The 25,059-nt window shown below is 42.0% G+C and overlaps 1 protein-coding gene across 1 annotated transcript; it reads right to left on the reverse strand.

Moving 5' to 3' along the window:
• Positions 1–12,849: 12,849 nt before the first annotated feature.
• inhbb (inhibin subunit beta B) lies at positions 12,850–23,285 on the reverse strand. Its single transcript, XM_026145497.1, has 2 exons — positions 21,968–23,285; positions 12,850–15,282 (listed from the first exon to the last, which is right to left on the reverse strand). The coding sequence occupies exons 1-2, from the start codon at positions 22,353–22,355 to the stop codon at positions 14,456–14,458; spliced, it is 1,215 nt and encodes a 404-aa protein (XP_026001282.1). The 5' UTR covers positions 22,356–23,285; the 3' UTR covers positions 12,850–14,455.
• Positions 23,286–25,059: the final 1,774 nt, after the last annotated feature.

Raw genomic sequence — 25,059 nt, forward strand, 5'->3', positions numbered from 1 at the left:
GACAAAAGAGCCATATGAAATAACGAGTGGGAAAGAAAGCTCAAAAGAAGTGAGAAAAATAGTGGAAGTCAAAAAAGAAGGGTAACAAGAAAGTAAAAATGAAAGAGAAGATGTGACTATTTTTAACTTGGTGATAAACAAAGAGATGACAGGAGATGTTAAACTGAAAGATTCTTCTTCATCCTGGCGTTGTTTCCGCTGGTGCAGGGTCCGCTCTTCGGCAAAGGTTTCTCCGTTAAACTGAAAGATTAGAGACAGAAAATGGCAGTGCAGTGATGGAGTATAATTTGTGGTTGAAAACGTGACAAGTGCCCTACCTATTGATAACCTTTCCCATCTTATATAAGGTTAGAAGACAGGGAGCGAATGAGGATATTATTTTTAAAATAGAATGCTGACTCTGCCCGTGTGATCCACTTCACCCGCTGTGCCATCTGACTCTACCGGCCCAATCTAATCAGGTCACTACAAGCAGCCTGCTGGTGCAGGACCAGGCCACTTCATCCTTACCTCAGCTGATATGCATGTGGTCAGAAGGAGGAAGTGGCTGAGATAACTGAGGTGTTTTTAAGTCAGACAGGCATGAGGTAAGGCATCAGGAATCTCTTATAGGGCATTACCTCAGTCTGCAGGCCTACAAAACAGGGTTGTTGTGGTGGCTATGTATTGAAAAATACACACACACACATATACACACGCACGCACACACACAGACACACCCCTGGAGGTGGTACCTATTTTAGGCAGCAGGGCTTGGATCATTGTCATTTGGATTGTCTGCTGTGGTGGGTGAAAGCACCATGACTAATAATTTCACATTACGAGGTTGGCCAGGTTTGGGTGTAATTAAAAGTCATGTCTGCTCATGTTCAAGCGTAAAATGTGTCAATATATGAGGTGATTTCACACCCAGATTTGTCTTAGTAGATGTATCGAGGATACAAAGTAGTGCAAAGTAGGCAGACTGGAAACAAATCAAAAGAAAAAATAATGCAAACTTTAAACCTTGAATCTTGATTTTAAAAGAATAGTTTTTGCCTGTTTGTATGTATTTTATATGCTTTTATTTTGAAATGATTTTACTTCCTACCCGCATCGTAATAAAATTAATTATTCACACCTGCTCACTCTGCATGAAAGATGGAAGGCAGTCACAGAGCAGGTACAGAAGTGGCACGAGCATGAAGACAGCAGAGCGTCAGCAGAGCAACAGGATGGACAGACCACGTGTTTCAAGACTGTTACATAGCTATGTTTTAGTTTTTATAGTTTTCTGAATGGCTTGGGCAACCATTATTGCAAAAAGTCACCCATGTCACCCCAGTACAGTTGCTACGAAGAAGGAAGATTACAGCTACAGAGATCAAACTTCTTTATAGCAGACTATCAGTATGTTTTGGGTTTTCTTGTTTGTTTGTTTTTTGGGGGGGGTTTGCCCTTTGTTTGTTCCTCCTACTCACAGACAAATGCTGTTTGAAGACATGACTCAGGATCTGCATTGAATGGATGAGCATACTTTCAAAAGATATTTCCCTCATTTTGTGTTTCAGCCACACATGCCATATAATAGAAAAGATTCAGTGAAGGATAAATCAGTGAGTTCTTACTCTATCGGACGGCATAAAATACTTACGCCCACTGGTGTCATACAGATGCTCCCGTGACGGTGCGTTCAGGTCTTATTTAAATGCTATGTTCACATAGCATTTAAAGCTTCACATTGTTTTTTGCTTTGTTTTTACTCGCTGGATAGCTTCAGACACTAAAAACTACATCTTAGAAAAGATCTGATCAAGGTGTTGTGAGTTAAAACACACAAATAACCTTTCACGGTGAAAAAATACTCTCACGCAGAGTGTTTAAAAATGATATGAAGGTCATTGGGCAATTTGGATATGAGATTTGCATTTCTGCATCATGCCCTGATGTCAAAGGACTCTTTCTGTGTAACTGGAATAAAAATAAGCTTTCACAGTACAGACACCTTTTTATTGATATTCAAGGAGGAAGCAGACCCAATTAATTCCACCAAAATGCCCCCTGCAGAATAACAGAGCCACTCTAGCCACTAACTGTAGGAGGCCCAGACTTGGATTTTTCCTTTAAATTGTTCACAGGAGTAATAGTCTCTTTCTGTGTGGCTTTCTGGCAAAAGCCCAAAGGAATGTTCAGTATGCACCTGAAAGATTCACCAATAAAAGTATTTAGGAGACATTAAATTGAACACGATGACTGCCTGGTACAACAGATGCCTTTGTTGTGTGTACCACAGAGGAGCGCGGGCAGGGATCCGATTCCACCACGGAAATCTGAGATTAAAAAAAAGAAAAAGAAAATATGTGTAGGGAGAAGAAAGACTTTAGAGGGTGGGTAACTTCAGATAGTATCTCCTGCAACATGTGAGCCATCAAAGACTGTGTGTGGCACACTCGCTCACCCAGATCGTGAGTTAAGGCGCCGGAAAATTAATTTTGATCTGAGTGATATCCACGCCCAGAGAGAAGACCCCACACCCCAAACCATCTCGTCTTCTTTTCTCATGCTCGATGTGCAGTGGCTCGCTCACAAGGCAGCTAAGTCAGCAGGAATGTCAATATATCAAGCTCGCTGTCCAACGTGTGGAAAGCTACGTGAACTTGTTCCATTCGACAGCAAGAAAAACGTTTGTCTGCGACTGTTCATCGCCCAGAGATATGACCGTTTTGTTGTTTGCGTTTGTGTTTCTCCTTCACCTTTCATTTTTTTTATCTCTGCTGGCAGCTGGCGCCAAGAATGTGTTTGAAAGAGTGCTGCATTGTTTTCCTTCACACCGTTGGGGAGGCCGTCTCAACCTGAAAGCTGTCAGCGTTACGTGGCACTCACATTCTCACTCACTGTCTGCAGCTCGCTCGCTCATGCGCACTCATGTTGTTGTTGTGTTTTGCACACTTTAAAGAGAACTTTAAAGAGGTGAAGATAAAGGGTGCAGGTTCGGTTCAGGGAGTCAAATGTGTTTAAAGCAGGAGGCATTTATTATCACAAATATACAACATTTGTCCACACAGTAGTTTATACACCACTCTGCATTTAATATTAGTTATTATTATCTCTTCCTATTTCTTCTAGTTAAAAGGGAGGTTTTCTCTCTATTAGTGTAGGGTCTTTACCTTACATGTAAAGTGCGTTGAGGAGACTGTTGTTGGGATTTGGCACTATATGAATAAAATTTTAAAAATGTAAATACAAATTACATTGTTCACCTAGGATGGCATGGTGATGTCGCCTCACAGCAAGAAGATTCTGCATTCAAATCCAGCCCAGGGCCTTTCTGTGTGCAGCTTCTCCCTGTGTTTGGGTGGCTTTTCTCAGGTACTCTGGTTTCTTCCCACAGACATGCATAGCGTTGGGTTAACTGGTGTGAATGTGTCTCTGTGACAAGCGTATGATACTAAACCTGTATTCAGTGTTACCAGCACTCTGGGCGTGTGCTTTTGCTACTAAGACACACATATGTGAGTTTAACCTCCTAGGATGTGGCATCCACATATGTGGACATCACATTTTGGGACCAAAATACTTTTCTCTACAAGGGCCTGATATCCACTTATGAGGACATTATACTGCCACTGTTCTATCAAAATTTGAAGCAAATGCCCTCATATGTGGATCTCATTTTTCTCAAAAACAAAAATCTGGTAATTCTTTGTTTTTACATTCTTTAGGTCCCAATCAACCCAAATAGCAAAGAAAAATTTAAAATGCATGCATGAAGGAGTTCGGGTCTTAGAAGGTTAATCTTACAGGCGATATTTCATCCTATTAACTGTCAAGCAGCCAAGCTACTCTTTAATGTCTGTGTTATCTATGATACTCTGGACAGGTCGCCAGTCTGTCGCAGGGCTGACACACAGAGACAAACAACCATTCACACTCACACATTATGGGTAATTTAGACTGATCAATTAACCTATCCCCACTAACAGTGTGTCTTCAGACTGTGGGAGGAAGCCAGAGTACCTGAGGAGAACCCACGCAAACACGGGGAGAACATGCAAACTCCATACAGAAAGACCCCAGCCTGATGGTGGAATTGAACTCCGGACCTTCTTGCTGTGCGGCAGCAGTGCTAACCACCGTACCACCGTGCCACCAAAAATATATTATATAGCATGTGGAAAAAAACAGCTATGGGCTAAAAATAACACAATTTGCTGTTTCTATATTGGTCTTGCTACAGTCCGCCTCTCACTATGTAACAACTGAGTTAGGCTTAATTCTTAATCATACCTTCTCAAAATCTGTATTACAAGTACAAAAGGTGTAATATTTGAAAATAAGCACTGCAAGCTTTCAGTCAAAATAGTTTGAGATTCAATTTACAACAAAAATCACAAAAAATTCATTTCTTTATTACGTTATTAATAATATAAATAATAGATATAATTAATTAAATAATTACTTTTATTATAGGTTTAAAATTAAATGCAATACAATACAATAAATACAAATATAAAAATATATTGATGATTGTGTTTCTTGATAAATTCTATCATAATTCTTTCTTAATGTGTCTTAATGTATCAATTTATATTGTGGCTTTTTGTTTATTGAAACTTAATGTTAATATTAAAATTCAGATTTTATATAAATAACACAACAAGTTCTTAGACAATATCTTGAGGCTGGAAAAAAAGGTCAGGATTTTATCACCTCTAATGGAGATTAAAGCCATCCTAACATGGTGGGTATAAAACCTTCCTTACCATCCAACAATCCCTTTGTAGAGGGTACGTGGGCAATCAGTACATCCCCATTTTCTTAAAACATTAATACTCTTTTTTTGTGTGTGACTGTAATACAGTTTGGATGACTCTTATTTAGTTCTAAATTAGATGAAATATCAATAATCTGCGAGTATGGTTTCCAAAATGTGTTAACATATGTGTGACACAATGTCTCTTTGGTGTACAAACACACAAACACAGTTGAGGAAATAAAACACAAGCCTCAGTTGTTTTTCTATTACTGAAACATCTGTCAACAGATCCTTTGTACGACCTCATCGGAAAGTCCTTTTAGTGTGGAAGAAATACAACAAAGACACACAATCTCTGACACACAGCAGGGGATGTTAGTGCCTTGACATCCATCCAACCATAAACCAGTGACAATGCAGCATCAGAAAACAAAAAACAGTTAATTTGAGGCCAGCTGAACACTGGCCCCAAAGCCCCGGGCACATTGCTTGTCACATACAGGATGACGTTAGGCATCATTTTCAGCATGCACAATTAAAGTTAGCAACAGGTGAACTTTAATCTAAACCAAAGCTTCTTCCCAAACCTAACCGAACAGCCAGTAAAACTGACAGCTGATAAACTTTGAGCAGACTTTATCGCATGTGTTCTGTCGGCTTCTTAAATGATGACACATTTAACGTTGCCAACTTTCAACTCACCTGGAGTGAGATCATAGTTGGGGGGTTGTGTGGGTGAACTGGACCTTTAAATATTCCACAGGTTCCTCTGTGAATAAGAGTAATTTTATCTATTGATTAATAATCTTGTTCAATGTGTATCAATATATGGGCAATATTTCCCTGTGGGTAATATTTATAATATTTCATGTTTCCTTTATCTCTGACAGATCATCTCAAATGAGATTGTTGAGAAATACTCTGCAGTAGGAACGCTCTGTTGGCTCTTTTAGCCATGGTTCACTGAAAACATCACAATGGAGCGAATCGAAGCAAAGCCTCTAATGGTAAAAAAAAAATTTAAAAAAAAAAAGCCAAACAAACAGATACATTTTTCACACAACTTTGCGTTCTCCTCACCACATGACAGGACCAATTCCTGTAAAGACTATAAAAGGTCTTCCCAGGTGAAATTGTTTGCAAAGACTGTGCTGCAGCAAAAACCCTGTGATTGCTCTGCAATGAGCATGTTCCCACAGATGTCAGTAGTTTGTATAAAAGATGCTGACTTATTTGTTAACACTCACAATGTGCTAGAAGTAAAAAGAGCAAACTGGAAATGAAGTTTTGCCTTACTGCTGCAACCAACACATTTCAAAAAGTGCAGCTTTTACTTTGAAGGGAAACATACAGTGAATACTGCATACATCGCAGTATTCACTGTTTCACTAGTATTCAGTGAACTACCGTATGCCTATTGGTGACCAATTTCATATTAACAACTACTAGCAACCAGTCGCTGACTCACATGTAGGTCCATGTTAATGGGACCTAAATTTGTGCTTACTTCTATCCCAGCTAAACCTTGTAAATCTTCTATTTTTAAACTTCATTGTAACACCTTGGAGAACAGCCATGCTAAAAGAACTGAACAAATTTGGACCTTGGTGTTTAAGTGGAGCTTCTGTGATTCTTTTCTTTTAACTTTTGAAGGAGGATTTGGGAGATGGTTGATGAATCAAACTTAATAAAAAGACACAGGATGCCTTGAACCGGCTGACCCCTGCTACATGAACTCCAGCAGCTCATTTGATAATCCTTACATCACTGACTCTACCTTTTTTCCTTTCTAATGGCCACCATCACCACATCCCACCAAACATCCAAACAGCTCAGGTAGGCGTTCTCTCTCGCAACAAAGGGTCCTCTCTTCTCTGCTTTTGATGTCATACTTTTTCTGAGTCTTCTTGACTTTGACACAGGCCACCACCCCCTCCACTCTCACCCTCACGTCCTCCTCCCCCCTGCATATTTTGGTGTTGTGTTTTTGGTATGCTCATGAAAAGGCCCGCAAAGTTGGGACAATAGGGCACCTGCCGGAATAATGAGCCCTCAGAGAAATGCAGCTGGGGCTGAGAGTCATACAGGAACGCTGATGATGGCCTCGCTTTTAAGTGGTCAGAGATGATCCGTAGCCACACCTTACATCCCCTTGGCTGGAATTTCCCCTCTGACACACACTCACATCTACTAAAAGGTGTACAAGGAAGTAGTGTTACAGATAAATTATCATAGATTTTCCATGTATATATTTTTCCTTGTTCAGTGTTAGTTAAAAATGAGTACAATTGTTCCCTTCTGTGAGTGAGTTCAGCATCACTGCCTGTCTATCAGCCAAACACAACACTACGTCACTGAAATGTGGACTGAAACTATGCTTCTTGGAAACAAAAGCCAGACTGTTTATATACTGATTCTTCATTTAACTCCCAGGAGTGCATGTGACATTAGTCACATGGATTCCTTTCCCTTTTAAAGGTTTTAAAAAGCATCTTTCATCGGTCTAAAATACCATCAGAGAGCTAAATTTAACTGGCCAACAAATCCAGGGGACAAAGGACAGGAAGATGTCCAAAGGCATGAATAATGAGGGGCAGAAGAGGAGGACATGGATAGATGGAGACTAAGTGTGGGGGTGCCGGTTATTGAGCCACATGGTGTGTTCACACCAAACACATTTCAGGCAGTTTATTCTAGCGTGAACTTCTTGAACTTGGAAATGTACCGCAGTGAACAATGAGATAATTAATTATCATGTAATTACATCATTACTATGATTTTTTTTTACAGCAATCATCTATTACCATGACTTAACAGTAAGCCATCAGCTGATCAAAGGAGAGTGAAAAGAATAGAAAAATGTATTAAAAACATACAAATATATACAAAATATCTAAGCTGACCAAAAAGTTATTTAACTTAAAGAAAATTTGTATGGATTTATTATTAATGTAAATGATTTTATTTGATTCATAATGAATATACTTAGAAGGTTTAAATAATCCTACTAATATAAACATACATATAAAATCTAAGCCACCTTGATATGTCCAGTTTCAGTTCATCTACCTACTGAAAAGGACAATTTTCAGAAACTAGATGTTACATGTCAACTAAAAATATTTTGCACTTCCTAGTTTTCCATTAAACACCATCTCGTTGGTTCATTTCGGCAAAAATTCTTTAAAAAAGGGTGCATGTGAGGTCTCAGTCATGACCCGAACATTAACCTTAACCACCACTGTTTACACCCCTTATCTTAACTGACATTTGTTTGAAGCCACACTGGTTTATTTTTTAATGCTCTAATTCTAGGTTTCTCTTTCTGTTTCAGTTTAACTTAGACTGCAATCAAGGTGGCTTGTTCTTTCTTGATTGCTTGTTTGTTTATTGTTTTTATGCTGAACACAAGCTCTATTGGCCCCTGGTTGAAATGGACTGACTGGTTGCATTGCTATTGACTCTTCACTCCCTTACTTTTTAAGTTGGTGGACTGAAATGGGGAGAGGCAGCAGTGGATCACTAAAGGTCACAGAAATGCCATCAAGTCCAAAGTTTTTCTATCCTTCCCAATCTCCTCCTCTTTGTCATCCCCTTTATCGCTATCATTCTTACTAAAACTGACCCGTTTAAAGTTAGATATCAGTAGATTGCAGGTTGTCAACTGAATTATGTTTTCTTACTCCTGCTAACTGAAGTGCATAATCCTAGCTCTGACGGTTGCTGTAGGACAAACAGCTCTGGGCACCATTGCTCTGTAGTGAGTGTAGGCTGTCAGTCTAACTGGTATCAAAATCTATTTCCTCTGGAAGAGGCTAAAACTTTGTGAAAGGAGTCCAGTATGAGTTGATGAGTCAGTTATGCTTATTTCTTACTTCAATGATTTTGGCTGCTGTTAGCTGCTGTCAGTCCCTGTTAGCTGCTGTTAGCCGGTGTAGAGAAATCTTCCTTTCATATGGCTCTAACATTGTTGAACTTGGACACTTGAATAAACTGTCATACAATGTGAGAGAGTTATTGAACTGGTTATCAGAGGGAAAGTGTGATTTTTAGGAGTGCTGGGCCTAACATTAGCTGCCATAATATTAGCTTATAACCAGCTGTTGTGGCTGTTTAGCTGGCTTGTTGTCAGCTGTCTGGAAATATGAGTGTCACCTGTTTGATCTGCTGACAGTAAGTACTTGTGACAACCTTGGGAACGAATAAGCATGTTTATGCATGTTTTTGCGTATTAGAGACCTAACTTAGGAGAACAGCTTAGGAGATGAGGTTTGTGATAAAGAGGAGGAGGGAGATTTTTATCCAGATGCCAGTCATATTATCATTTTCCTCTTGTTTTTGCTTCTTTACTGAAGGGGATCATATCCTGTGTATTTTTAATGGATTCATGCATCAGTTTGGTGAAAGACATAATTACATACTAATAAATGTATATTTGAGATCATGCTTTTCTTTTTCTTTTTTTGTTAAAAAAAATACTTGTTGTACCTTCAAGGCTTAACATTTTGAAAATTAGAGGTGTGGCCTCTTTGACTGACAGGTGGATGGCAAGCAGGCACCTGTAGCTGTTAGCTGTCTGCTGGACCTCTGGACTGTGTTTGTGTTGCTGGAGCCCTTTGGAGCATTTTTAGTAAATTATCTGACCAAGAATATGGTTGCAGTTTTGGTGAGTGAAATTTTAGGATTTTATTTGGATGTTATTTTGTCTGTGTGCAGTACTTCATGCTCTCATCGAAATACATTTCTGGCTCCAAAACACAAAGACCACGCTGTCTGCTTCTAGCTTTTCCTACAATCTATGGTCATATTAATCTGCTTTTGCAAATTACTCATGGTGTTGTGTTTCAGGTTGTGTTGCAGATTATTACAAATTTATGCTGAAAGGAAACATAGCAGAATCTAAGACTGTACCCTTTAGTCTCACATATCCATCCATTCTATCATTAAGGTGGGCAACACAGACAACAACAAATGAGGGCTTTGTTGCCCCTGAGTTTGCCTTCAGTACTCTGGGAGTCAGGAGGTCGGGATGGTGGAAGGTGGGGTGAGAAGGTGAGAAGGTTTAGGGGCTGACAGCGAGACAGTTTGGGGGGCAGGCGGAGAGTTGGTGACAAGGCTTCAGTTGTTCTACTGATCTGCTAAGAAACAACCCTGACATTATGACATTGTGGACTCACAAAAATACACGCCCTGTGCCGCGTTGACCTCTTCACCTCCTGCTCAGCAGCAGCCAGAAGAGAGAAAATATAATCACTGATCTGGTAACAACACTTAGAAGCAGTGTTAATGCTGTTTTCCATTTGTAAAACCAAAAGTCAGAGTTGGTGCTCCTGTCAGTCAACTTAAATCCTAACCAGCACTTCCATACTGGTCGTTCCCGTGTCACCTTTGGCACAGTAAACTGATTACATCATTTTGATTAACCCAACAGAGGGGCAAAAAGTAGAAAAGAAAAAGAAATCGAGGCTGGAATATCTGGATTAATGAAGTTTTTGGGCTCATTAGTGATCACAAATATGCTTTCAAGTTGCAAAGCCTTTTCACGGCTGCCGTAATCCTCCTGTGAGAAGGAGCTCCCAAGGAGCACAGTCCATGTTGCTCCAGAGGTCAAAATGTCACTATTGTATTGTATTGTATTGTATCTTTATTTGTTTCAGACATATAAAACAAAAAACAATATATACACACTACATATATTTTCATTTACAGATACGAATATATATCGTTAGCTTCATAGCATAATTGCCTAAGTCATTTGACTAAGTCCATGACTTAGGCACTTATGCTATGAAGCTAACGATATGTAGATATACACACACACACGTATGTGTTCAGATAAACAAAAAATATATAATGAAATAAAACAAAATCGTCTGACATAATGTAACAATGTTTGGTCTGAAAAGGAGTAGGAAGAAGTATGAACATACTTATTAATTCCTACCCCTGCTCAACATCTTATTGATCCCACATAATTCACCTATTTACCTCACCCTACAACCCTATGGGTTGTAGGGTGAGGTAAATAGAGGCAGAATGAGCCTCCTGTCTTAGATTTAATGGCATATCTCCGTAGAATAAAAGTCCCTCTAGACAATATCTTGAGGCTGGAAAAAAAGGTCAGGATTTTATCACCTCTAATGGAGATTAAAGCCATCCTAAGGATGGTGGGTATAAAACCTTCCTTACCATCCAACAATCCCTTTGTAGAGGGTACGTGGGCAATCAGTACATCCCCATCAACACATGTAATGCATTCCTCCAGACCACGGAGACAAACACAAGCAGAGGAATTCCTGGCCCCGGGCGATGAATAATCATAAATTCATTAGTGAATGCGGCCAGGGCTGATTTGGAAGAATAAGCGCTGCTATTGCGGCGATAAACCAGCTGACCCTGTCAACTTGGCAGCTGTCATGACCTCAACCTGTGACGGTTTTAGATGTGGGAGGGCAAGGAGGACAATATTTGTTTAAGCTGATAGCTCGGGGGTTGGAGAGGCTGCACTTGTGTATGTGCATGTTTGTTTAAAGGTGCCTTTGGGAACGTGCGTACAGCTCCAGTGATTATCGATGCCAAAAGCCTACAAAATACGCACCTGTAATGTGATTTTAAGGGAGCGAGTGTGTGGCCCAGAATGCAGCTCTGCTTTAATGGCCTGCAGCTCCAGCTTGGCGTCGTTAACATTCCAGCTGTGGAGATTTTGGCATGCACTGGAAAGCATGACAAGACAGCTACGCACCTCCCTGCTCTCTGCACACGTTGTCAGGTTCCTCCAGTAAGTATTAAACAAAAAAAAACTCTGTGACAGATCATTTCTCTTCTTCACCTGTCAGTCATACACCATAACACTGATTTGTTTTCATAATTTGTCTTTATAGAGAAATGTTCTCTTGCTCTTCAAGGTTATTCTCACTCCTACGCGGTGTTCCAGGTAAAAAAGTTACTTACACTGATCCCTCCCTAACGTGCTATTTGCCCTGCAGGTAAACAAATCTCATTGCGCTTCCTGGCAGGTCCTAATAGACACATTTAGAGCAATTATCTGGCTGATGTTTTAACAGGGACATGTGATGTGTTGTGATGGAGGCTCTGCAGAAACATTATTTGAAATCTTGCCGTTGGTAGGTGTTGGCACAGACAGACAGACATTCAGGCGGGCAAGCCTTGTGCTGTTGCATAAAGTGTTGACACATTGTAGCAACTGCAGACCTACGCTGGGAAATAGAAACATTGTGATGCAGAGGGAAACAGGTCTGATGTAACAGCCTGCATGAGCATGTGCACAAGTATCCTAAACTAAAACAACACGCCGTGCAGACAGATGACAAATAAGCACGGCAACAGACTCTGCAGCCAAGGAGGAATCGGGCAGGTATTTGAAGGTTTGTCCGCTGGCACTCGCTGTGGATGCCACTGAAGCTGTTAATCATGCTTGTAATTACTGTTCTACAGCTCCAGCTTATGAGAGACACTTGGTCCTGGCAGGCGACAGCAGAGAAATGTTTTATGTTTGAACCAGTGGAGACAAAGATTGAAATGTGCTCATGTTTTTCTTGCAACTTCAGCCTCACCCTTTTGTTTAGGTGGATATCAGCCTAAAGCACAGAAAAGACTAAAGCACAAACCCAACACTTTCACCCAGGGGTGGAGCCATAGGGGGCCACCCGTTACCAACAACAGTGAAGTCAGTTAGGGGGCCACACACACACACACACACACACACACACACACACACACACACACACACACACACACACACACACACACACACACCATAGAACTGTTACAACTAGAGTGTTTTTAGCGAAACATTTAGGTGAAGAAGTTTTTCTACAGGAAGAGTTTTTCTTTTATTACTTTGAATTTTCAGAATAAAGTTGAAATGTGGAGGAAAAAAAAACATCTGGTCCATCAAATCAAAATTACTATTTTGACTCTATTCTCATCATTTCAACTTTTTTTCTTGACATTTTGACTTTATTTTTGAATTTTACCTTATGACTGGTCCCAATGCTCCTTAGCAGATTTAACAGCAACAACAGCAACAACAACAGCAACAATAGTAGTAGTAGTAGTAATAATAATAATAATAATAACAATAATAATAATAATAATAATAATAATAAAATATATTATGAATGTTGTCATTAGGCAAAAACAGTCACACTTAAAACATGATGCAGAAAGGAAGTTAAAGTTACAAAATATTTAAGAAAACATTTTATTTTACATAAACTGTACAGATGACATTTACTGGACTAAATGTTTCTTAGACAGGAACTAAAGTAGCATTTCTTATTAAATAGAAAACTGGAACAAAAAATAGAATTAAAGATGAAAAATGAAATGTTGCTCATTGTACAAAACAGAGAATGAAAATAGAGCTAAGACAGGAGAATCAAATGTCGTACCCTGATGCGGTGGTAGGCCTTTTACAAATGATCACAAACGGTATTTTACACAGTGACCCGGCGGCCTTGCCGTCCGAGCACTACAGCTAAAATCGTGGCCTCTTTGGTTCCATTAATTAGTTAAAATACATCTGAAACAAAATTCAAATTTACTTCTATAAAAATAACTTTTCAATGGCAGTTTTTGTTTCGCTAAATCCGCAACTTTTCAGTGCAAACGTCACAACAATCATTCGCTTTGGAAAGGAAGCGAAAGATTACATTTCAAGTATTGATAAAGAGTTGAGGACTGAAGAGAGAAAGAAGAAGAAGAAGAGAAAGAGAGGGGGAGAGGATTCAGTCTAATAGCATGTTGAGTATGGGTATAGGTTACTATACATTGCATAGCTCATGTGGCACTTATTCAGCGATAGGACAGGACACTCAGTACCCCTTGGAAGGCATTTATTTATACAAGTGCTATTCAGGGTGTGCATTTCAGTTTCTGCAAGTGCTGCACTGCACTGTGGTGACCCACTGGGCCAAAACTAGAGTCTCCAAGTCTGCAGACTGGCTTCTGCTGAGCCTCAGGGGGAAGGAGAAAGCAGTTCTCTCTCTGTCAACACAAGAGTGACGGCCACAATAACGCCAGCAGTGGCGGCTGCAGAGGTGGCGGTGGGGGCTCAGTGGAGGACTTTGTTCTGCCGCTGCGCTGCTGTGAAGGCTGTAATCCTGCAAGGCATTAAGCGCTGCCAGTTTAACTCCACCAGAGAGGACAGCCAGACTGAGTCTGTCTGCATGGCAGGGAAGTGCTGGTGTTCTGAATTGTATAAGCTGATGAACTGTCAGTGCTTTGTAAAAACACAAGTCTGTTATGTGCTCAGAGTACTTCAGAGGGTTGGAGGAGCAGGGCAGGGGGCGTGTGGGCAGTGAAGCCAATCATGTCACTTTCCTTAAGCGCTTGTTTTGTTTTGTTTTAAATCTTCATTTACGAGGAGATGACGGGCCATTATTTTTTAACTAGAAATGGCAAACTAGAGAAAAGTATCATTTGGTGATAAGCGTTCCCTTCTCGTGCCGCCGCTGACCAACGAATGGGCAGAATGCGGGCGGCAAGCGTGTCGCTCACTCTGATAAATACACACGCCTGTGCTGACACGTGCAAACACACGTGGACACAACAGTGATACTTGCTTTTGCTAGATGGTACCAGTGTGTGTTGCTTGCACATACAGTAGGTATAGATATATATGTGTACCGTACAATAACATCCTGTTTGTACAAAAGGCCTTCCTGACAGTCCAGATAATGACGGGCCAGTGTGGACTCAGGCGCAGCCACACTCGTCCACGATCATATTGGGCACGTCCCTCTTGATGATGTTGTATTCATCGTCAAAGTAGAGCAAAGACATAGTACTGAGCTTGGTGGGGATACAGCAGGAGTTTACTGAGCCCGGGCTCATCCCCCGCATGCGGTACTGATTAACTACCGCAGTGTGGAAGGATGAAGCTGAGCCCGGCACGCCTGCCATGTAGGCCGGACAGCTGCCCTCACAGTAGTTACCGTAATAACCTGCTGGTGCAATGATCCAGTCGTTCCAGCCAATAAGCCGGAAGTCTATGTAGAACTGCTGTCGACAACACAAGCCCCCGCTGGTGCCATCACAGTCAAGCCCCCGCTTTCTAATGCGGTGCTTTCCATCCAGCTGTCGTGCACGCACCACCAGGAAGGGCCGGTGGGATGGGTCGCCGGGGTCCACCAGAACAGGAGCCACTCCAGCTGTCTCACAGTCCTCACAGTGGATCTTCAGGTCCTGTCTCCGGCTGCCCTTCCCAAACACTGCCCGTACCGCCTCAGATAGCGGGAACGTATGCCAGCCGCTGCGCTTCAGATCCACCCGCTTCTCCACCAGAACCCAGCGACCTGTTCCCCCTCCGCCGCCTCCACCTCCTGGGCTTCCTTCCATTCTGCTGATAGCCGTGGCCTCCTGGTAGTGGATCTTGACTGTCACTTTCCTCCTGATGCCCTTCTGAGGACCACCTGGAAGTATACGGAAATACAGCCACATGTTGGCCTGGGACACGTACAGGTTCTGGTTTCCCTCGTTGGAGATGAGGAAGTACAGGTTGGATTTGGAGGGTGTTTGTTCATCTGTTAGCAAGAGAATAAACAGAAGAATTTATTACACAGAGGTAGAATTTTTAAGAAGGTAGACGACAGTCTCTTTTAGTCAGTTCAGTGTGCAAAAACAAAAATAAATGTCTGACTCAAATCATAGGATCCAAAGCTGAGGACCTTTCAGCAGCATTATATTGTTTTCAGTTTGCTCAGTGCTTATGAAAATGCTTCAGCAGTTATCACATGGCTGTAGTTTGTAATTTCAGTAAGTGATATCACATCTGATCCAAGAGAGATAGGCGAACATGTGACAGCTTAATCATCTTCTCGACAATTGAGCATGGGTCGTTGAAAGCCATGACAGGCTGGGAGGTCTTTGTTGTGCTTAAACCAAGCGCACTTCTGTGGCTCGAGGAGAAAGGTTACTGACCTACAGACTGTTTTCTACGCTCACACAAACACACAAACAGAGAAAGCCCCTGAGAAGGGCACAGCTTTGTTTCCACAGATCTGTTTTCCCCTTGTTTTCTCTGTTAACTCTCAATGACTGCATCAGGTGACCTCTGTGGTAGCTCCTGATAGGCCAGCGGTAACAGGCCAGTTCTGGGATCAGGCCCAGTTGGCTTTAGGTCCATTTTTGTAAGTGACAGGACCAAAAAGAAAAGAGAGCGAAAGAAGGAAAAGGGAGGAGGAAGATGAAGGGAAGGAGGAAGGATAGAAGTGGAAAAGTTGGGAGGGTGGCGGGCATGGCTAAGGCCTGCGGGGGGTTCACTGAGTTCGCTGTTCGTGCCCAACCCGAGCCCCGCCTCCCACCCTATGCTACCCCTTTGCACCTCCTTCCAGCGGGAGCACCCTGAGAGTGACAGCACAAAGCCCTGTGTGAGGCAGTGGGAGAGCGCCGCGCTGCAGCCCACCATTGAAACGCGTGGCGTTCCAGCAAAAAGCATGATGAGGCAAAAATAAAAGCCATTTACATGACACTGGCCACTTTCTACAGCAGCACAATGAAGAGATCCTGGGTGTCTAAAGGTGGCGCTGGGCTCTCTCTGGCACTACTTTTTTTTTCAGCCCAATGATGTCTTCCAAATTACCCTGAGGTAACTAGAAAGGTTTCTGTTTCAGGAGATTTGCCACAATGTGCTCATGCAGAGCTTTGAAAGCAGCTAAATTACTTTGTTTGCCCACTGATTAGTGTGTGTCAGTGTCAACAGGTGGCCACCAAAGACGGGCCTCCTCTTTAAAGCGCCTGGTGCCTTTTCCTCCATTAAAGTGCAGCTTTACCTTCACACAGGGGCCTGTTCAGACCAGCTCTCCACTTTCTAGTACGTCAGCTGGTTGCTCACACAAACCCACCCATCCCCACGGTAAGCAACTCTCCACACAATCAGCCTGTGGCTAAAATATGACGGTGCACAACGAGTACACGCTCAAATCGACGCAAAGCCAGCACCGTGAAGGAATCAGCTGAACAGCAGCTCATGCAAAGACCCCTCAGGGCTACAAGTAACTAACCTCGCCTCAGTCATCACCGTACGTGCCTTGACAGCTCTGAGCTCAGAGAGAGACGGGCATCACACAGTGACAGGCTGCAAAATAAGACGTCTGTATGATCATGTCCCATTTTGATTCCAGGCCAACCTATTCCCCAAAGAGATGAAATTCAGGTGTAGTTAACATCCGAGATCAAGTCATTGCTGATATTGAGAAGTAAACCTAAACCATAACCCACCAACATAATACCTTACACCAACATAACCCTAACACTGTATTCTCATTTTCCTGTCAGACAGTATTCTTTTGCTTCATTTGGCTTGTGTCGTATGTATTAACCTTCCGAAATGCAAGTGCAATATAGGTGGTAACTCAAACCCCACATTTTGGAGAAAGGTAAAAATGTGCTTTTTCTTTTTTTTAATTTGGAAAAAACAAAGCATGACTATTCTTCAGTGTGTGTAATTTGGAATTATATTTGAACCAATTGCAAAGAAAATAAATAAATAATTTGATTGCCTGGGTGAGAATTAGGGTTAGTGTTGGGATCATCACTGATGATGGGTAACCCTCTGGGGTCTGAGGTCTAAGTCATCATTGGTGATAACCCTAACCCCTATGTTTTACAGAGGAATAATGAGACGTTAGAGAGACTCTTCTGGGGAAAATGTAAATAGTTTTTCGTGTGTTTGAGTTACAATTGTTATTTTCTTTGTCCCTTAACTGACAAAACTTCAGAGAAGATTTGAAAATAAAAATTGTGTTTGTTATACAAGTATTGTTACAGTTTTTTTTGAATAAATAACTTAATTACATGATCAAACCATATGGTACTATGACTAAAGAACAACTAAACAATGGGAGAGGGAAGAGAAGGGTTATAAAGGTTTGGGACAGAGAAAGAGAAGGGATTAAAGGTTAGGATGTAAACGGGGCTAGGGACAAGTTGGGAAAAGTATGCACAGAGGGGTTTAGGTTTAGGAGTATTCAGAGGTCACATTTGAAATCTTTTGCCAGAACAGTTTGAGGAATTTTTACACGCTGGATATCACTGAGCTGCTTTTATGCTGTAGCTGCTCAGGATCTGCAGTAAGCCTGTGACTAAGCTTTAATTTCATTACTCATGAATCTGTCTTTAAATTGGTTTATCAAATTTCCCAGAGTGATATGATCAAATCACAATCTAAGACATTTTCCCAAGATTAGCCAGTAAGGAAAGTGAATCTTCAAAACTGAGATAACCATGGTTAAGTACTAAATTATTAACGGTTTTCTGCTAGTTAGTTCGTGTTTAATTCATTAAATGGTGACGTTCTGCCTCAAATGGAGAAACAGTAGGTAATAAAACTGATGAATAAAATCATAAATAAACCAATTTTCTGAACACAACAGTTCTATTTTTTTTTAACTTCTTAACTAGGGGTGGGCAAGAAAATGATAAAAATAATGATAATAACATTTCCTTAATCACAATCTGAGATATGGTTAAAATAAAATTGATAAAAAGCAGCTAATCTTTGAGCTACTCAGCCGTACACAGCAGTATGACAAGACTGTGAGTGACATGAAAGAGAAAATGACAAACGTTAACAAAAACAGTGTCATCGACACAGACATCGGGCGTTTTCCACTAGAACATCCGAGGATTCCGGTGGTCTGTGAAGACATGTTGGCCATTTCAAATCTGACAAAGAAGCAGAGCAGCATGCGCCACAAACTGTTCCCACAAAAGCAGGCAACACCATGAATCGTTTATACAATCTGAAGCAGTGGCATCAGTGCACAGCTGACCTTTTACCTTCAAAATGCACACACAATCCAAGACTGTATACAAACCAGGACTCTTTCTCTGTGTAACATGCTTTTACAGCAAAAGCCAAAGAGTGTGACACAGTGACATCACAAATGCATTACATTGTAAGACATTACGGCAGCAAGCAGAGTGGAAAATGTTGGATTTAAGCAGTGGATCCTTGTTATCTGGCTCCCTGATCATAAACATTTAATATCTATTAATTAATATGTATTAATCCATCCATCCATTCGCTTCCGCTTCTCCTTTTCAGGGTCGCGGGGGGTGCTGGAGCCTATCCCAGCTGTCATAGGGCAAGGGCAATATCTATTATATTTTATATAATAGCCTCATATCTGCACTTTGGAGTGAACAGAAACCTTTAGGCTTCACAGAAATAGTGATTTGTTTTGTATCATAATATAGATCAATTTCAACTGATATGAAAAAAAAATGATCTTGATATGATTTTTTTTCCATATCCAGCCCTGCTTTTAACAGCTACCTGGGTTATGGTTACATGAACTTATTTTGATGGAATTTTCACTTAGTTGCATAGTTAGAGGGAAATAAAACTCACAGAAAAACTGCAAAAAACTGCATTTTGACAGAGCTGATCTGAAAGGTCATGTCTTCTAGTTTCTGAAGTAGCTAAAATGCCACCAACCCCTAACCCTAAGTGGTTGCCCTGTGACTTTGTGGATGGTAAAGGGTTAAAATCCACAGGAAAAATCGGCAATGTCACGACAACTGGCAGGTTTAATCTGCCACTACAAAGGCATGAATGGACTTCTGCTTGATATCAAAGGTTTTCAAGTGCTGAAATAAGCCTGAAACCACAGCGTCTAACGTAGCTTCTACCTGTAGACAGGTGGCATATGTCTGATTCTCTGAGTGGAGCATTAACAATCACTCCTTCAGTGTCATGGACCATATAGATCCTCGCGCTGTAAGAACCATACATCTGAACACTGCATGACTTATTTCAGCTGAGGTTCTTTAGGAGGAATGAACTGTTCTTTTCATGCTGTGTTACAAGCAGCTTGGAGCTGGCCTGGACACGCCTCGCCTGACCCCACAGTGGAAAAACGTTGTTAGTGATTATCAGCAGGCAGGACACCTGGGTGGGCTGTTTCAGCGTGTCTCCACCTGCGCTGCCGAGCCAGGGAGGAGGCTGTGGATGGAGGCAGGCAAGTAGGCAGGTAGATAGAAAGCTTCAGAGCTCATTACTCAAAGATGCTGTCGACAAGACCACACGGCGTGGCTCTAACGTGTCATATGGCCGCCACCCCTCAGGCCTCAGCTCTCAAGGAATTCCACACAGACCGAGGAGGCGTGGACGTGAGACTCTGGACTCTTGACCAGAGGTTAAAGCCACAAATGTGCTGGACCTGCTGCTATTAAAGCTTTACCACAGAGGAATTTTTAATCACTGTGCATAAATCATTTATAGGATCAGGAGCTATACAGTAGCAGCCGATCCCACTGACTGAAACACACCCCGCTGAGTGAATGTGGAAAATGGCTGGAGCAGGTCCAGGAGTGCCATGACTGACAGCTCCTCATGAAAGAGCAGTGTCCTGCAGTAAACCTGCCAACCTGATCCTGTGGAGGAACTACTTAATGACCTCCCATAATGAAGTCTTAATTCTGAGTTTTGGACCACTTGTCACAAGTTCACTGGGTCCAAGCAGTGGCAGCGAGCAATCGAGAAGCGCCCATCTGAACTTCTCCATCCAGCGCTTTCTCTCTCGCCCTCCCTTCTTCTCTGCCCGTGTTCCCCGCTTCGCTCCTGTGGATACGGGACACCGAATCCCTCAGTGAGGGCCCACGGGAGCATGTCAGGGGAGAAGAGAGATTGGCATCCCCTCCCTCACCTGCCCGAGGCCACTTGGCAGACTCTGTACCACTGTGCTACCGGAGATAAGGCACTGCGGTTAACCCTGCGCTGACGGGACACAAGCTGACCCCACAGAAAAACAAAGCACACAAACACCTATCAGCATCCATTTACTGGCTCTCTGTTGGCTAAACAGATGCCAACTTCACCCCCCATCTCGCCTTGTTCTAAAACAACAATTCAGGCTTCCTCATCTTTGGGGAGGGACAAACTCCCCTGGCTTCAGAGCATTCTGGAGACCTCGCCTCTAAACCGTGCCCTGGCTGGCAGCATCCGATCTGGGGGGCCTCGAGCCAGCTGGCCGGGAGGCAGACGGGGTCTAGGGAGCAGGGACCCGAGCCAGCTCCATGGTACAATGCCACACAAAGGCTCAAAGGTGTGAGGAAGAATAGAGCGAGGAAAAACACAGAAGTAGAAGAAGAAGCAGCAGCAAAGGAGCCCAGCGAACCTTTAAAGCTTTGCAACGCTGCAATATGGGCACACACACAGACACACTAACAGCACCAACAGTCCCATCACCTCATCCAACCCAGCATGGACTCAGATGTCTCATACATTATTCTGAGCAATTTCTTTTGTTTTCGCTGCTGTTTTTCTTCTCCATGTTGACATGATGTGAACACACAGAGCTCTTATAATAATTGCCCGGCCTTTGTTGCCTTGTCATGAGGGCGCTCAGATCATTCCCAATGGAAGGCAGGAGCTCACAGTCCATTCAGGCTAATTGTAGCTGCAGAGCCAATGGGAAACCTGTGTGTGTGTGTGTGTGTGTGTACAAAGCATCTTATTTTTGTGAGTTTAATTTTATGTTTCCTTTCTCTTAAACTAACAGTTTGTGCTGGAGACGTGGTACTCACAGCACCAAGTGACAATTATTCCATTCTGTCGATGATTTTGTTGTGTATATGTGTGTGTGTGTATGTGTGTTTTTGAGGCTGTGTGTCAGGGTGTGTGCGCGCACAGGAGGGTGTGTGTGTGTGTGTGTCTCTTTAGACTTCTGAGAATTAGTTAGATACACATTCTTAGAGGAAGGGATAAATGGCCAATTGAGGGACTTTGTCCGTATTTAAAAGAGGGCTTTATACATTGGAGTATTGAGTGTGAGCTCAGCTTTGAGATGAAACTGGATTCAGAGGTGCTTTTTTTATCCCCTAGACAACACAGGGGGTAATTTAAGGACTCTGTCTTTGGTTTCATTTCTTCTGGATTTCCAGAACAGGAGGATTTAAATCAGCAGCCAGTGTGACGTAATAAGATGATGAAAAAATGACGGCTGCACCAGATTCCGTGTTTATGGCTGGTTTATGGCTGTTTGTTGTGGCTGCCTCTGCCGCTTAAAAATAAAAAAAAATTTATGTATATATATATATATATATATATATATATATATATATATATATATATATATATATTCACCTGCTAAGGATTGTCAGTTATTAACTCACCTGGTGCCATGCTGCCTGTTAAGACTCAAAGGGTGAAAGAGTTCAGGCAAGGGTCGAATTAGACATGTGCAGTGAATTATTGATTAGTACCTGATTCTGCGAAGCTGATGATCTCAGATGTCTCCGCCTGAACCTCGTTGTTGAAGGCAGCCTGCCCGTCGAAGCTGGGGATCTCCACCCGGCCGTCCTCTCGTACTTTGCCGGCGTGCAGTCTCCTCAGCGCCGTCACCATCGCAGCCTTCGGGATGGGATGGGTGATGTTGGGTCTCTCTCTCATCTGTAGCCGGTTCAGTATGTGCCTCTTTACCGCCTCCAGGAAATCTATGTTCATGCGCTCCGACTGATCCGGCCCCCTGAAGCCGCAGGACGCGCACGACTCCTGGGGTGAGCTTTGAGTCTCTGTCCCGGTCACCGAGCTGCTGCGCACGCACAGCACGCACGCAACTAAACAAGACAGTGCCACACTATAAAAGCTCATTTTAAAGTTTATTCTACAGTCCAAACGCTACGAAAGAAATTGTGAATCTTTTAAAAATGCACACCGAAATTTAAGCGACTTTTCATTTACTAAAGTTCCGGGAGAAATCATCCAGTGAATAAATCCACTGAGCATGTGTTTGTATTCCAGGAGACTAAACGATTCCAGTCATTGTGCTTCCAGCTCGTTATCCAGCAACAAAATAAAAGTTCATCTCTGTAACCGAGAGGCGCGCACGACAGTTCTGATTGTTGATGCGCTTCTGTCAAACCACGCTGCGTTCAGACGCGTAATCTGCCAAAACAAAAGAGCACAAGTGTGAATAAAACCCCGTACAGGCGGCTCCTCTCCATTCAAGCAGCCTGCGGAGACTCCTGTCCCGCAGCTTCAAGCAGAACGCGAGCGCTCCGTGAGTCCCGAGTCTTTTTGTGTGTGCGCCGTGCGCGGGTGAGGGTGGCAAGCTCCCGTGCGTCCTGCAAGATTATGCTCAGTGAGACCCTTTCCTCTCTTTGCAATCACGACAACAGGGGCTCCGCACACCCAAAGTTTTTATACAGGAATTCGTACACCACGTGGGGATTTCCACCAACAGCGCGCAAGGGATTATTACTACGTCTAAAGATCCACGACTGTGGGACATGGTTTTATTATGGTAACACGGAGGCCCCGGAGCGGTTGCATAATTATTTTTCTCCCTCAGGTCTTGGCAATATTTGACTTACAGCCTTCAGTGTGGGTGATCACTTGATATCCAAATGTAGGAAGTTTTATAACGGCCCCTTTAGCGGAGGTACCGCGCACAGTCAGACCCCCGAAATTAGTCATTTTAATTATTACTTTCTAAAGATTTTTAAACGTTTTAGATTTAAAGCATCAAACGTGTGTTTCCACACAGGATTCGAACTTCACACAGATTACAGCCCATACAGAACCATTTTCAGTATCTTTGATTCATTCACTTGTGTTTGTGAGCTATAGAAAAAAATAATAGTTTTAATCAGATACATTAAAGACTGAATTTATATTTCACTGCAACCTTTAAAAAAAGGTGGATGGAACCATAAATGAAATCAGGAACTTAAATGAGGAGAACGCAGGGCTGATAACCACACAAATTATCAGACAAACAGCGCCATCTATCGACAGAAAGACCTCATTACACACTGCTGCTATACACAAACAGAAAGACACTCCTAAATTTAGGACTATCTCACAATTCCCAGTAAATGAAGGACAAGGAGCTCTCTGGAGAGTTCTGTGATAAAATCCATAGTTGAGTTATCTTCTCCTCGCCTTCCTTTGAGTATTTATAGGAGAAAAGTGGACTCAGTAAGCAGTGTTGGGGAGTAACGGAATACATGTACCGCCGTTACGTATTTAGAATACAAAATATGAGTAACTGTATTCCGTTACAGTTACCGTTTAAAAAGGTGGTATTCAGAAAACAGTTACTTTGTTGAAATAAATGGATTACACTGCGGTACTTTCCTGTTTCATTTTGTCGCGGGTCAGGACTGTTTGGGTTTTGTTTGACAGCTACGTTCTGTCGTTCCAGGCGGCAGCGTTACGGTTGCCATGGTTACAGGGCGACGCTCTCTCTCTCTTTCTGCGACTGTGTGTTTCCTGGGTGAGAGAGCGCCTTTTCGTTGTTGTTGTTGTGCTAAGCTAACAGGCAGAATGCTACAAGCATAGCTCTAAAGAATGTAGCATCATGGGCAGTGTAGTCTGTATTCTGTAACGGAATACATTTTAAAAGTAACCTTCCCAACACTGTCAGTAAGTATGACATGCCTGCTGCCAGTGTACCAGTGACCAATGAAAGTCAAGTGAGTGGCTGGCCCTTAAAAATGCATCCTTTTAAGGCCCTAGTGTACAAAAATGTACATGCCCCAAAAAGTGCTATAAAAACTTTATATATTCATATTTTTTTTCACTTTAAATTGGTCAGTCTTTTAAAACTACTTCTCCCTGAAATATTCATATGAAGTTTTAATTATATTTTCGTTGTTTTAACCCTTTAAATCCCAGTTTTATTACATGAGCGCCCTGTTTTTTTAGCCCCAAAAAACAAAAAAACTAAATATTTTCCAAAAAAAACATTTGAGGTAATATTTGATTGTTATTATAATTAGGCCTTTAGATGGACTAAAGATTGGCACCAACAGTCATTTCGATCGCCTTTTATTTTTTTTGCAGGAGCGCATTTCATAAAATGCACACACTATCGGTCCTAATCGACCACGCCCAAAAAAGTGCTATAAAAAATTTATATATTAATATTTTATTCCACTTTAAATTAGCCAATCTTTTAGACCTACTTCTCCTTGAAATATTCATGTCAAGTTTTAATTACATTTCGCGGATTTTAACCCTTTATATCCCGGTTTCGTCACATGAGCGCACTGCTTTTTTTGCCCCAAAAAACATAAAACTTGAATATTTTCCAAAAAAAACATTTGAGGTAATATTCAATTGTTATTATAATTAGGCCTTTAGATGGACTAAAGATTGGCACCAACATTCATTTCGATCGCCTTTTATTTATTTTTTCAGGACCAGAAAATGGTCTCCAGGCGGCAAATGCTCCTCCTCTAGGCCGAAATAAGTGCATCGTCCCGGGGTAAGTCGCGACGATCACCGGGGCACGATCACCGGGGACTGCTTTTTCCAGCCCACACGTCCTATACCACGTGACAACAAATAC

This window comes from Astatotilapia calliptera, chromosome 16, assembly GCF_900246225.1.
Source record: "Astatotilapia calliptera chromosome 16, fAstCal1.2, whole genome shotgun sequence".
Taxonomy (NCBI): Eukaryota; Metazoa; Chordata; class Actinopteri; order Cichliformes; family Cichlidae; genus Astatotilapia; species Astatotilapia calliptera.

Coding starts and splice junctions, on each gene's coding strand:
- inhbb (XM_026145497.1), bottom strand. CDS start 22,355: ATGAGCTTTTATAGTGTGGCACTGTCTTGTTTAGTTGCGTGCGTGCTG. Junction 15,283..21,967: donor CATCAGCTTCGCAGAATCAG/GTACTAATCAAT, acceptor TCTTGCTAACAG/ATGAACAAACACCCTCCAAA.